The 15,650-nt window shown below is 37.1% G+C and overlaps 1 protein-coding gene across 1 annotated transcript; it reads left to right on the top strand.

Annotated features, from left to right (window-relative positions):
• The first annotated feature begins 2,829 nt into the window (after nt 1–2,829).
• On the top strand, nt 2,830–11,915 carry LOC100370194 (uncharacterized). Its single transcript, XM_085492848.1, has 2 exons — nt 2,830–3,810; nt 11,649–11,915. Exon 1 carries the CDS (start codon nt 2,979–2,981, stop codon nt 3,801–3,803), a length of 825 nt encoding a protein of 274 aa, XP_085348974.1. The 5' UTR covers nt 2,830–2,978; the 3' UTR covers nt 3,804–3,810; nt 11,649–11,915.
• Nucleotides 11,916–15,650: the final 3,735 nt, after the last annotated feature.

Here is a 15,650-nt window from a genome sequence, read left to right as displayed (position 1 = left end):
TTCTCCGAGCACGCATTTTGAAACAAACTTTGCAAACAATTTCGTGGTATTGTCATACATACTAGTATCCGTTTTAGTAGATATATCTGGGCGGAATCATAAAAGTTAACAAAAACTGCAACTTAATTTGTTTACGTAGGGCTCCCAGTCAACTGGCGTGCAAGTGATAATCAAATAAATGCGATAGTTGCCCAGCCATCTTGAATACGGCTTGAAACTAATGCCCTCTTTATTAGATTATTCAATCCACTAACCGCTCCTAGTGCAATCTACTAAAATAAATAAAATTCCACCCGATAAGAACTACCCAACCCAGGCAATGTCATGTGACTTTGGTCAACTTGTTCCGTCTAACCCATGCCCATGTGAAAACAGAAAAACAGAGTTGAAATACATTCGTTTGAATAATGTGTGAAAGGGGACAAAAATGCATAATATTTCTGCGGTAATGTTCTTGTGTTTGTAAACCAGCGCCCTCTAGAGATTTGTCGAGTATAGGCTCACTGGTATGGCATTGCCCTGCAGTGACTATCATCGTGACGATGTTGTAAATGTTGTAATGTCTTTAAATGCTTGTTAAAATACTGTAAACCAGATTTTTTTCTGGCAATAAAGTGAGTGTGCGTAAACGTACCCCATGTTCGTATTGACGTTACGTGTCTACTGACTGCAATGTTTACATTGCCTCCCGCTTCATATGTTTACCCGGCCTCCGGCCAATACTGACACGACATTTATTGCGACTATTAATCTACACATGCACATAGAAAGGATAGCAAAAAAATGCCAGACAAATAGCTTCAAGTATTCTTGCTGAGAATTTCAGCTTTTCACTGCAGTGGAACAAGAGTCCATTGGATTTTATGTTTTTTTTTTGTTTGTTTTTTGTAATAATCTTACACATCACATCAGTGCTATACACAAACTCTTTATCATAGACAGAGAGATTGTGGCTATAAACATGCTTACAGATTCAATGCTCGAATTCGACTCTATCTTTCACGCAAAAAAAATTCATCGATATTAATTAAATGCCAGTAGTAATCAGAGTGTATGTGAAAAACTTAATTAAATCTAATAAGAGTGGATCTCAGTGGATGAAGTTTTCATTTCCTTCGTATCCGTATCACGACGAACCCAAACGCAAATAGACTGGGTATCGACCGCATCCGGTAGTCATGACAACGCCCATCGATTATATTAACGCCATTTTGAAATTGGTAGACGTCATTGAAATACAACTATTGATTTGCTCTTAACGCTCGCTACTCCACGCTCATGGTTACTACGCACATGGTTACTACGCACCCGAGTCAATATTATACCGTCCTAACTAAGCTCTTTTCCGACATGAATTAACATCGGGAATTTATTGCTAGTTGTGTGTCTTGAAACGGTCCAACATTAACACTCAAAGTGTTATTATATTGTCGGTTCTTCTAATAATAAATTTAAATGTTTCTTTTTCATCCCAGCGATTATTTGAGAATTCGCTCCCTTTGCGGACCGATACAAAAGAGGCAAACGGATATTGCGTTCATTTAAACAACTATGAGCTCTTTCGTCCGGTGGATGTTTACCAATTTAACGCAGAAAAGGAAACAAATACACATAAAATGGAATATCTTTCGCAAAGGAGAGTGGGTCAAAGTTTATGAATTACGCAAATTAATTGTTCAACCTTATTCTTTACTAATTATGAACTGTTGAACACAAATGCCGTTTTTCTATCAATCAATGATATTTGGAGTTCTTCTAAAGCTAGGGATGAACCAATATTTATACTGGGTGGTAGACTATTTTTGCCGTTTATGCTTTAAACACATATTTGGATCATCACGTGATTCCAATTATGCACATAATTATTCCGCCATTCCTCGAAACAAAATTTGCCTAATTATAATCAACCTCGATAGAAATAACGGTCCATCCCTTAAGATGTCCATGTGTTTCTATTTACCAAATTAGAAGTTTGTACCCTATTATTTTCGTGAATTCCGCGAGCCACAGAAAAACGCAAAATTGTGTAGCAGTTTTCGCGAAATTTCGTCCCCATATATGCCGTTAAAATTCAATATACAGCATATATTACCGTATATACCGTCAACAAAGCAAATAATTGAAAAGATGCATGGTTCCATGAGTATGAACTGTTTCAACCATTATGGAATGTTATTGTATCCATTGGCGGCTCAGTGTTGTTATTTTTTTAAAACGAACGATTGTACACATCCACGAACGGTAATTATTGTGAGTGTTACGAGACTTCAATAATAGGCCACTTAGTCGCTCGTAGTTGTTGCCTGGAAAGGTCACCGCCGACTATAAAATTGAAGGATTCGATCGATCCGCCGTGACGTCATTTGACGAAGGCTAGTGTTCACTGCTTGGCGAATACCTGTCAAAGTTATGTTTGATCGGGAGATTCCATTGTTATATCGGGGTGAGGGTAGTGTGTGGAGGGGAAATGGGTGAACGTCGTTCCCGTATATTTGGTTCAGTAATTCCGTTAGATCTCGTGTTGATAGTTGTGAAGGGTGTTCGACGTACGCGAATGTTGAAGGCGTTGTTATTGCGTTATCGCCGTTTTTGTATTTAAACAATTCCCATTGTTTTAAAACCAAATTAGAAATTCGTTGAATATTTTCGGGTGCGACGTGTTGTTTGTTTACGCCTCTCAAAGCTCTGAGTATTGGACGGTCACAAACAGAGACGAGCAACTCTTGCATAGTCGCACCTCACCAACCTGTTGCCCCTACCTACCATATAATAGACATGCAAATAACGCTATATTGAAGTCTTCACTATAACTGACGTGCCTTATTATTGTGACTGTGACAGCGTGGAAGCCGACAGCTTATTACATTAGCTCCCGTGAATAGAGAGCCTACACGCCGAATGTCAACTTAACTGGTGTTACTCGCTCCTTCGGTTGTCGCGTGTTTTTATCCCACCCATTAAGCACTTACTTAAGCAAAATGTCGAGGAGACATCTCCGGCTAAGGATAGACTACGACCCGTTCTATAAGGGGAAACGGATGAAGCTCCGGGGCAAAGAGTTGACGGAGATCCCGATTGGGATATTCAATCTGACGGAGCTCGAGATACTCGACATGAGTCCCCAGCGGGAATCTTGTCTGAATTTCCGCTTGATGGAGGTGCCCCGAGAAATTCGGAAACTGTCAAACCTACGCGTGCTCTGCTTGGACACGAATGACCTGACGGATATCCCGACAGAGGTGTGCTTTCTGAGAAACCTGGAGAGGTTGTCTATTAGCAACAACCTTTTAACCTCGTTACCATCGGAATTTACGCAGTTGCAAAAATTGAAAAGTTTACACATGGCTAACAACTATTTCGACACCATACCGCTAGAGGTGTGTAATCTCGAAGGCCTCGAGTTCTTGGACGCTAGCGACAACAAAATTAGGAGTATCCCCGAAGAGATCGGTTTTCTGACACAGCTAGTGACTCTCGGCCTACTCTACAATTTCTTAGAACGTCTCCCGGACGGTATGTGCAAATGCGTGCGACTGAGAAGTCTTTGGCTCGGGAAAAATAAACTTCAGAGTCTCCCGCGCAACTTCGGTCGCCTGAGAGAACTCGACTGGACCGATTACCAGAACTCGTCGAATTTAGAAGGGAATCCGTTAAAACACCCGCCTATCGATATAGCTCGTAAGGGCCCCGAAGAGATCGCTAATTATTTCCAGTTGAATGATGAGATCGACTCGTGGCAAGAAGACGACGAAGACGAGGATCAATCCGGCACATCGTTACCGATGACAAATGGCAGCTTTTAGCCCAAAGGTGAGTAATCAGTAAGAATCACCTGTCCCGTTTATATAGAAAAAAAATCACCAGTCTATGATTCTAGTAGTTTGAAATAAATTAAGAAGAAAAAATACTGAAAGCCATCTCACTAGAATTACGCTTGCTGTATTTGAATTTAATTCATTGCTGTACTAAAATTATTAATTCAAATTTTATATTATTCATTATACCCGGTGTTACGTTCCCACTGTGACAAAAAACGGTAACAGAGGCGCTGTTCCCCCTGTGATTTTCTTATTCCCTTGCAAAAATAAAATGAAATAATTTGAGCTTTAAAAAAACATTGTGTACAACTAGCAAAGATTTTATTTGGGGAGACTTTCCCCCTCCATTGTTATTAAATCATAGGAAAAACACTGATACCACGTCCGGTCAAATATATATAAGATATTGTGACACGTTCGTTCTCTAGTCTGAGGTTCCGATATGCACTCGCATTGGTTTGTAATAAAGTGTCTATGTAAGCATGCAAAGTTAAATTGATACGTAGACGTTGGCGGATTATCGCTGTAGACTAATATACTTTTTCATCAAAACCAATCTACTCGTACAACCACGTATATCAGGAGACAGATGAATCTATTGGCTTATTTAAATATAAATGAGATGGAATGAAAACGATGACACGAAGACAGTGTCAGATAATCCCGACTGACTCATGTAAGCACTGTTCCGGGTTTTCTTGTGAATAAAAATGACGTTACATTTTTTATTTCTAAACTATTCAAATGTTGATGCAGTAAACCAATTTGCTGCTCGACTTACCTCATCATCGACGGGATGTGCTGTTATAATGCATATATTAAATTTAGTTCCGCATAACTTGTCTTATACCTTATTGGATGGGAATTTATTAACAACTAGTCAACATTGTCCCAATATTTTTCCCCTGGGGCAGCGGAGAGCACAACCACGTGCGAGGCGTTATTATTACAAACGAAAGAAATACTGTAAATACACCATCATTAACCCTTATGTGGTCGAGTCAGTCACGGAGTGTAAATTCATTTAACAGAATGGGCAGAATAGTCTTGTCATTGAAGGAATTTATTGGTTCGCTTACAAAGTCACGTGACAGAGCTGAAGTCATATGTTTGTACCAGTACTATTCGCATAGCATTCTGGCAGCGACTGTTAACACAAAAACTGTTTAACCGATACAACAAACTTGAATCTACTACTAGTATCACAAATCACGGTTACATATATGTTTTTCCCATTTTCCCCAAAAAGAAAGAAAAGAACTTATCAATACGTGCAGTCAACTTGAATTACAAATTACGTGTATGAACTTTTGGTTGAAAATTGTAGAAAATTACATTAAAATGTGTAAAATTATTCACGACGGTTATGGCGGAACAAAAACTTGAATATTGACCAGAGGCTTTGGGATTTATCGACATAATGGTTCCATCTTACTGCGTCAGCCTTCCAAATTATTATGATCCATGCTGTTCCCGCCACCAACCTGTTTAATCCTCATCACACCAGCTATGTGCCGTGTGTTTTTTTTCACATTGACTTGACCAGAAAAGGGTTGAAGTAAAAAAAAAAACATCAACAAAAACGCAGTCACAGTCGAATAGTCCCTTTTAAAACATAAAAGTTTGAATTGTACGAAGATAATCGTGAATGTATAACCAATTATGTCTCCATGTGTTTTCCAGTCACCGAACCCTGCGGTGTGGTGTACTCATGCCTGGCTTAACTGCCCGTGTAATTTCCAAGATTACATATAGCTAAAATAGACTTTAAGAATTTAAATTCCAATGGAAAACAAAATACGAAAGTGCATTACACAAACAACGGGGGTGGCCGTTGATTATAACAATAACTCGAGTGGTATTTAAAGCCGGGAGTTAAACGCCTGTGCATTGCGGCCATCTACGGGACATCGTGATTCTATCGAAGATTCTACTAGGATCAGCAATCAAATGATGACCCCAAATTCCAGATAATCTAACCGATCCGATAACGGTTTAATCAAACGAACACTTGTTAAGTTCTGGTCTCGATATCAGTCCACCGTTACGAAAGTACCATCTTCACTACGAGAACGACACCGGGGGTTAACTGTTTATACGTAAAGACCAGCCTGATAAAAGAACAATAGTCCCTAACGGCGCGTACAATTTTAAGTTATATACTAGTACAGCGTCCTTGGCAACGTCTCTATTATTAAACTAACGACAATAAAGTACTGTCGTCGGAGACACCGAGGACAGGGCGTAACTCTTAGTAGATATTTTTGCCACAGGCTATTAACCAGGTTCACGGAGAACGGAAAAAATATTATTCAATTTGATGGCTTTGTTAAAATAATTCCTTTGGTTTTATTGGCAGACTTTCATTTTTATTGATTGCCGGGACAACGGTATCGGCGTTTATCATAGTTGTACGGCGTTGTGAATTGAATTACATGTAGTTTAGTTCGTGTGTTTATTGTTTGTTTTCTCTCGAGTAGATTTAAACTTATCTGACCCACCCAACACGAAACAGATATAAGTGTTATTTACTGTGGGTGAGTGCCACATGTATATCACTATAACTAAACTCTATTTGTGGCAAATGTTGGGGAAACAATTTGCCCTTTACTCTCTTCCTATTAGCCCGGTGAGCAGACATAACAATATATCATTTAAGGTAGCCGAAGCACATCGCTGGAGTGCACGCAACTATTCTTCTGTTCCAAATACGTGATCTTGAATTTCAAAGGTACAACGAAACCGTGTGACGCCGAGTGGACGATGCCTACACGACACAGAATCAAGAGCCACTAGCAAACATATTTAGAAGTTTTCAAGTTTCTGCAACAAATAAATTGGTTAATGAATTGTTATTTGAGTTCTTCATACGTACCAGTATTTCAAAGCGCATGCGCACATACGCTGGTGAATATTTCATCGAATGAATACTCTTCTGTACTCGACGCAAACGTTGAATCATACTCAACTTAAGCTTGAGATAGTAAAGTATAAAACAAAAACGATATCCACATTTAACCATACGTGCCAATGAAGTTTGAAAGTGGTATATAGAATAACGTCCGCTTGACACATAAACACCTCGAGCAATGACACAAAGATCATTGATCCTCGCGGTTGTTGTCAGCGCTGTATTGCTATTGTCTGAGTATACTTGTTGTTTTTGTGAAGCAGTAACCTGACTAGTGTCCTCATAAACAATCTAATTGTTATCTGGGTTTGTAGAATGGCAAATATGGAAAAATGGGCATATAGTATCTGTAGATTTCAGTGTCCGAGTACGTCACCCTATCCGCCATTTTGTTTATCCTCGTTCGATGTTAGTCGTATCTTAATCACTAAAGTCTCCTGAGTAACTATTTATATAACCAGGACATGGCAGGTAACTGTTTGATTTGACATACCACACAAAACCTAAACCGGTTATACTTGCTTGGTGCATCGTGAACAAATCTTGAAAAATCTCGAAGTTACTGACGTAATCGGCCGTATTATAACAATCCCCGGAAACACACATATATGGTCAATTACTGGATATTACTAGTAATACGTGATCATGAGAAAACTTATCGTTGACAGAAAAGTACAATTTGTTGTATCGTCCCGGGAGTGCGTATTTACTGTTGTCATGGATACCACTTCACAATATTCAATGACTGTTCTCAAATAATCGATCGTATCACATTAAAACTAATATATTAGCAAGTCAAACACACACACGCCTGGTATTATTTGACTACTCATATCGGATGCCGTTATTTATTTCTATTGGCAATCTGATTCAGAAACCGTGAGATTTATCGACTTGTCAATATTTTAACCATTAAGTGACCCTTTTAATCGACTCCATTCTGGTATCTCGTGTGACTTGTTTTATTTCAAGTCACAGTAGTCACCATGGAAACACAACTAACGTATGCACACGAGTACCACATTAAACAATATAGATCTGAATTTAATATCAATATATTCACAAACTTAACAATTAAAATATATATTGTTAAGATTGAATAACAAAATACTTAATTGAATATAAGATCGAAAATAAGTATGATTTTTTTGGAATATCAAATGTCGCTGATGAATGAAAAGAATAGCAATGTTTTTGGGTCTCATGTGTGGTATTAAATAAATTCGATAGAGAAATTAAAAAATACACATCTAAATCTTAAATTAACGTTATTAATGAAGCAATATTTGCATGGTGATACATTTCATTAAATATTGATGTATGTCACTTCTTACGTGCTTCACTTACTTCGAATGCGTCAAAAAAAACAAAAAAACAATGTTTTGAAGAGGTTTACAATCCTAAACGACGAATGATTTTCATAGCCAATCACAGTTGTCAATATGAATGACGTAGCTTTCATGTGATATACGTGAACTACACCACTGAATTACCACAGGGCACATTCCCGCTTAATAGTAGGGATTATTTGAGTTGGAAATATAATTAATCAAAATGTTCAATTATGTATCCTGACTCAAACCACCTATATACACGGAGCACATATATTTGCGGTGTTTACATTTGCACTTTAATAACAAGTGTCTCAGTCAACTTGATGGGGAGAACTGTCGAAATACTGTGCGTTTTGCGGGGGTCGCCATAGTAACCTCAGAGAAGAAACAATAACAAGGAATATCGGTAGCCATGGCAAGTTTTCGTACGCATTTGGTACCCGTTTTATACTGTTTGCTCTGCGCTACCGGCGTGTCAGTCACGTATACACAGCCTTCAATACCAAACAAACAAACACACAATCAGTTTGGTTCGCACCCGTTACGTACGATCGCGGTATAATCATGCTCATTGGTTGGAAATATCGTCCTGGCAACGGTGTCGTAGCTTTCAAAACAACGCCGGAAATTGAAAAGTTTTTGGGGCGAGGGAACTTCTGGCGAATAAAAAGTCAATGAACATTTATTTGTAATAAAACAAATCCCAGATCTTTTAAATATCAGGCCAGTACTGTAATAATGTGTATTGACACAACACTGACTTCAGAAAGTTCAGCAGCAAGGTCACTAAAAAAAAACTACAATTATAAAAGTTAAGGACAAAACTGTGATTTACCGAGCACTTCAAGTCTACGAGGTTGGATGATAATTGGTGAAGAAAATTATTATTAATTAATGGCCGTTGTTACAGTGTTTAGAATGACATTTTGAATAATTGATGGTCAGTGCGTTGAAGGTGAAACAACCCTCATGGTGTTTTAGGACTAAAGCGTTCTAGTCCCGCACAGCACGTGTTCACGTAAACAGCTGTGCACGCGTTGTATACGTCGTGTAGGACTCGCATCGGACACGACGGCGTGACATCGTTACTCTTTAACATTGTGCATCAGATTCTTGTATCTATATATACCAATTCAAACAGATATACTTATCATAACATGATTCATGCATATATTGGCAAGACCAGTGCTACCTTCACGTTCTGCATCCGATTGTCACGATACACAGACACACATTTTCCGACAGGTGCAGATTCGAAATACAGCTACAAATCACACCATTTCGCAATAAAATAGTGATTATAAACACTTTATTTATTGCTGTGTAAAGATTATATTTAAGTGCTAAAATTTGCTTCTTACCTTGTAGAAGAAATAAACATAAAATAACGACCAAAGTAACGACTCCGACTTGTAATATGAAGGTATTTATTTCCATGACTACTATCACAGTCTCGTCGTCAAGGAAGGGGTTGTTTATCATGTTAACGTTACTGTAGAACACGTTGAAATAGCTGCATGCATTTTAGCGGATTTTACTCTTAGCATGAATTAACTGAATCTTAATACTTTCTGTTAAATTAGCTACATCTTGAATTAGCGAAATTAAAGATTAGCTAAATTAGTTAAAATAACATGCTTAGCTAAAAAGACATTTTTTACAGTATGTATATATATCGGCATACATGTTAGAAGCGAATCAAGGGCTATACTTTTTTTTTATTCACGACATTAAGAATGTATGGGAAACATGGTCCGTTGCAGTTGACAAATAATTGTTACGGTCACCCCTGTAGCCCAGCTTTAAATGCGATAAATCGTGACAAGCATTATAACTACTAGTAACTGACCATAAGCTCAAAACGGTATTTGCCTGTCAGCACAACGCGGCCTATCAGTATATATTTTGTGTGTTTTACGTCTAACCTAATCCACATATAACTAAGGCGAAGGCGAAGTCTTATATTAAACTGTATTGGAGATCACTTGAAAGCATATACATGATTATCGGGGCTAAAATAAATCAATTAACTTGAGGAAACAAATAACTCTACCAGTTTGTGTCATGTGACTCGTCGTCCTGGCCGTGTAATCTGTGAATGTCTGTGTCCCTACGCAGTTTAGTAAACCACGTTTGTTTTATCTAGAAACTGGCCATATGTACAATAACACGTACAATCATGCCAGACTCGTTACTATAATAACTCGCAATTACTTTACAATAAATTAACGGTTTGTTTACTGGGAAACCATGTGTCAACTTTGACAAAATTGAACTAGAAAAGATGACAGCTACGTCGAAAAAGTATCAGAGCTACCCGTAGCATTGTCACGATAAAATACTTCATACTGTAAATACAACGCATTTTCGCTGAAGGGATGATTTAGTTAAAATAAAATCCAGCGAATATACCTTTTTCCTATATTTTACATTCAATTCGTCAAAAATTAGTGAAAATAAATTCCATACAAAACTCCCAAAAAGTCTTTTCAGCAAAAAATAATTCCAGCTCAAATAAAGTATTTTACAGTAACCTATATGGCTTGGACTAGATAACCAGCGGAGCACGTACGCGGTACCATTCACCGTGCTCACACAATAGCGACAATTTCACCGTCCTTTTCCCAACAATAATAACAATTCCATTGTATAGCCAAGAACATTGTTGTTATTGTTTGAGAGTATTTGGGACCATCGCTATTATACCAAGACAAAAATAACAGACCCAAATAAAATGAACTAGTCTGAATCGCCGCCGACCGTATGATTGGATAACGGTTTTCAAAAAGGTCAATCCAATTATTTTGCTCGATGCTGATCTCGAAGTTCAGGACTTCAGATTCAAAACAACAAAAAGAAATATTTGGTACTTAATGCTGGACAGCTTATTGTTACGCTTCTGTTGTTGTAATATAATTAAGTGTGATCGACATTGTGATCACGTCTCGCGTTGAGCGGCTGCTCCTTAAAACGTACGAAACAACAGCCTTCCCAGGGTCCCTGTGTTGGGTTAGGTTACCAGTAGATATGACAGCGAGATGCATGGTTTACGCGGTGGGCGTAAATATTTTTAAATTCCTCGATGGTCGTTATCTTTTAGCCGCGGGGGTTTCGGCAAATCAGTCGTGTTGGAGAACCGGCTGTGATACGTCGTGTGGTGGCGCTGTACTAGTTCTCGCAATATAAATATGGGCGTTCAACGCCAAACAAGGTTTCATTCTCGTCCTGGAGAAAATTGAAACCGACATTGCGATGAAAGATTTAATACCACTACAACTGTAACAACTTCAGTTGAATATACATGTTCAACGTTTAATACTTATTAAATATCGCTTTCCAATATGCATTAAAGGTTGTTTACGATCAACAAAACAGAAAACGATCATTTACGTAAAATTGCAACAAACAAACAAAAAATGCGTGAGGCACAGGTTTCTAACTGATGTGCGTGATGAAAAGAAGTTATACATATTTTGTCTTAATAAAGATATCGCGTAAAGTTTGTGGTCTCTTTGAAGTAATTGTTGTTACCCAACTTAAACGTTTTTCATGCAAATACTAAGATATTTCTCGTTTCCATTTCAGAACCATTCGGTGACAGAATTACGAGCCCCTGACAGCATGGAATGTACCGTGACCGTGGGATGACTTGGCATACGTACCACTAGAGGGCGCCATGTAGACAGATTTATCGAGCTTTACAAAATACGGGTGTCAACGCTCAGGCTCGCTCTATAATAGTCCGAGTTCCAAGTAACGCGTCTCTGCGTTTACAGTCGACTGCGTGCACACACCGTTATGTAAATTCAAGAAGCTTATACCACAGGGAGCCCAGAAACTATAATCAACTGTAATACGCAGTCTCTATGAGCGGGGGGGGGGGGGGGGGGTAGAGACTGCGTATTACAGTTGATTATAGTTCCTGGGCTCCCTGTGCTTATACACAATTTAAATTAATCTGCTTTCTGTTGGGTATGATTTTTGGTAGCTGTGGCCTCTTAGCTGCCCAACTACTATAGTATCCAATCTTGTCATTTTTTTATTTTGCCGACAGGAAAGTGTCAAAAATCACGAGAATTGGTACACGCGCCGGCTTCCATTTGAATTATTTTCACTTTTAATAGGATTCGTTATACAAGTAATTCACAATTATACGTCATTGCCCGTAGAGGGCGCCATGCTACAAAGTCCACATACCTGCAACTAAGACAAGTTCACAAGCCGTTCGTCATACACTTATACTGCACGCTTTTAATCGAAAACAATATCATAGTATATTATATTGGACAATCAAACTTAAGAATGGACATGGCTAAACCTTATTAAGTTTATTCTCTGTAACTGGCCATTACAATGTCAGAAGGAAAACTTTGTCTAATTTTCAATTCAAAAAGGACACTAGAGTTTTGCTATAGAAAAATCACAATTACACAAAGGTTATTGTTGTCATGGAAACGAGCTCAGGAGTATTTTTTTCTATTTTTTTTTAAATGAAGCCGATTCAACTACCAGTACACTTGACTTGGCAATGAGAAAAATAGATTCAGCCGACTGCTCACTCTGAATGTATCAGTCCGCCATTTGAAAATCAATTAATTTTCCATAAAATTCCCCTCAGAAATTCAAGGCTTGCTTTTTCTGGTATTACACGTATATCAAATACAAGTATATCGTCCCAAACAGAAAGTTATTTTCAAAATGGGTGTCTATCCCTTGCATTCATAATTCTGCTCCCCATCCCTTTACCATAGTAACAGTTTGAAATATACGCAAAATGAAATGCAGAATGTTGCTAGTTTTAACTGAGAAGCAAGACACTTGGCTCTTATTGACAGAATTTCAAAGAAAGATATATCTGATTCAGACAGTTTTAGATGAACTATTTATATACATGTATATTTTGAAGAAAAAAACAACTTTTTTTTTTAAAGAACTCAATTTATAATAAATTCAATTCTGTCCAATATGTTGTGTTTTCCCTTTTTTCACAAATAAGTACACGCAAGCAATCTGAATGTGTGTTCTTGGACTGCACGTGTCCCAAATATTGGTACCTAATTTGTCTGTCCAACTTGTTTCCATGGAAACAAAGTGGGTGTACTTCTCGTGCACAATTAATGAATAAAAAACCTGGAACTTTGCAGGAAAAGAAGCTGTGCTTGGAATGTAAACAATGTAGTTACTTTTACTATTTGAAAACGAAATATCAGATATTATAAAATTATTATAAAATTGTGACTCTTTCCATAAATATGAAAACAGTTAATGAAGATAGTTTTCAACTTTGTAGTTACGAAATGGAATTGTTGGAATTGAGAAAAAAAGTTAACGTATTTGTAGGTCTGCAAATTTTTCGTCAAACAGAAGGAAATGAGTAAAACGAATAATGAATTGCTTGATAATCGTTCTAAAATTCATAGCAACAAGTTAATTGAACCTTTGTGACATTTTTAAAACTGCCCCTCGGTTATTTATCTAAAATATTCAGGTCATGACAAAGTTTTTATTAAATAATAAGAGTACCGGGGTACATCTTTATTTCTCTAATGGCATACATGTCAAGAGGGATTTAAAATACTGTATGACGAGTAAAAGATTACAACAAGCAGCCCCTTGGGCAAAATGGCTCCGCTGTACTGAGGATATCATTGAAAAATGAACTAATCTGAGAAAGGTCTACCTGAGGTCCCTACATGTATAGTATCAAAGCAATCAGACATGCGGTTTTTAACATCAAGTTGAAAATATCTCTTTTTACCAAAAATTACAAAAATATTCATCAAAATTAAAGAATTGAAGATATCATCATGAAATGAACAAATCTGCGAGAGGTTTACCTGTAGTACCTATACGTATATTATCAAAGCAATCACACTTGCTGTTTTTTAACAAGAAGTCAAAAATATCACTTAATATTTAATATACTGTAAAGGAATTAATTATTCACTGGGTTTTAATCTCACTACCGCTATTTTCGCTAATAAGTATAATTCGCTAAATTAAATCCATGTGAATAAGTTAAATATCAATCTAGAAATCATTGTTTCCCGGGGTAAATCTGTGAACTTAAAACCCAGTGAATATGCTCAAAGTAAAATTAAATGTCAGTGAAAAAACAAATTGTTTTACAGTAGATTAAAACTTCAGTCAATTTTTTCAATTTGAAGATCTTTGACATCAACGCTACAAAATTTCATGAATTTCACAAAATCGGCGCAAAATTTGCCCCTTGAAAAATTAAAACGATTTACAATAAATTGTTTACATGACATTTGAACAGAACAACTTGAAAGCTTTATTTGAGATTAAAATTTTAATTGAAAGGTTAATTAATTAATTAGATTAGTCAGAAATCATGAAAAATACATTGCATAATCTGGATATTGATTTTAAAATCCTCATATTGAAGGGACATTATTGTCGTAAGTGCGCATGAGCACGTTAGTGACCCCCCCCCCCCCGCACTTAGAACGAACTCATTTTTGATGTTTTCGCTGAAGGGATGATTCAGTGAAAATAAAATCCAGCGAATATACATTTTTTCCTATGTATTACATTCAACTTGACAAAAATCAGTGAAAATAAATTCCATACAAAATGCTTAAAGCGTGGTAGTCGTCGCGCTGCGCATGTGCAAGATATATGGGTCTCATATAAACAAAGATGGCGGCTTTTACTGTTGCGCAGATCAATGAGTACGAACTGACACGTTATTTTCATGTGATTGGAAGGTATCGAAGGAGTCACCGGCGGTAATCAGTGCAAGTCGCGCCCAGGTCAAACCTCATACTTGTGATTTCCATTTGAAGAGCACATTGGATTGTGGGAAAATCAATGTTTATCAACACAAATGTTGAACATGCGCAGCGCGACGATTATCGCACTTTAAAAAGTGTTTTCAGCGAAAATTAATTCCAGCTAAAATAAAATATTCTACAGTATGTTGAAAAGTTGAAAATGATTGGCACTATTATTCTAAAAGAAAGCTTATTGGTTATTAGTTTTTATGAAATTTACTGAATACTCGAATCATAGTTTTTAAATAAGGACTGTTTTGAGAGGACGCTGTATCAGCATAATTTGATGATATACTGCATCTAAAGCAGAGGGGTCGGGAATTGAAACTTAAGCGTCAATATAAATTAACTAACACTAAAATCTTAAAGGCTCACGCTTGTTAGTAAACATCAACACACTATGGCTGTTTGCCGCATGCGCAGATGACGACTCCCTTGCTTTAATGTAGAATGTCTGAAAAATGTCAATTTATTTAATTTTACATAAAAATATGAGGTGAATGTTTTGAGAAAACGCACAAGATGGGTTGAAAATAGCATGTTTTGTCTATTTCAGAGAATTTTACCATTGTTTCTTATGACAAGGATATATGTTAATCGAAATGGACATTTTATAATTCATAGTATATCTGATTATTTCATTAAATACACGTAGCTTCATCATAAATAGAAGTTACATCAAAACAAAGGTCTATAACGTCCTTAAAATAAACAACATAAGTAGAGAAGCATGTGAAAGAAACGTTCACATTCAGTTACGACACTTCACGTCTACGAATTTCATGGACCT

This window comes from Saccoglossus kowalevskii, chromosome 18, assembly GCF_978046115.1.
Source record: "Saccoglossus kowalevskii chromosome 18, keSacKowa6.1, whole genome shotgun sequence".
In the NCBI taxonomy this organism is placed as follows: domain Eukaryota; kingdom Metazoa; phylum Hemichordata; class Enteropneusta; family Harrimaniidae; genus Saccoglossus; species Saccoglossus kowalevskii.
This window is presented reverse-complemented; position numbering and strand designations above follow the sequence as displayed.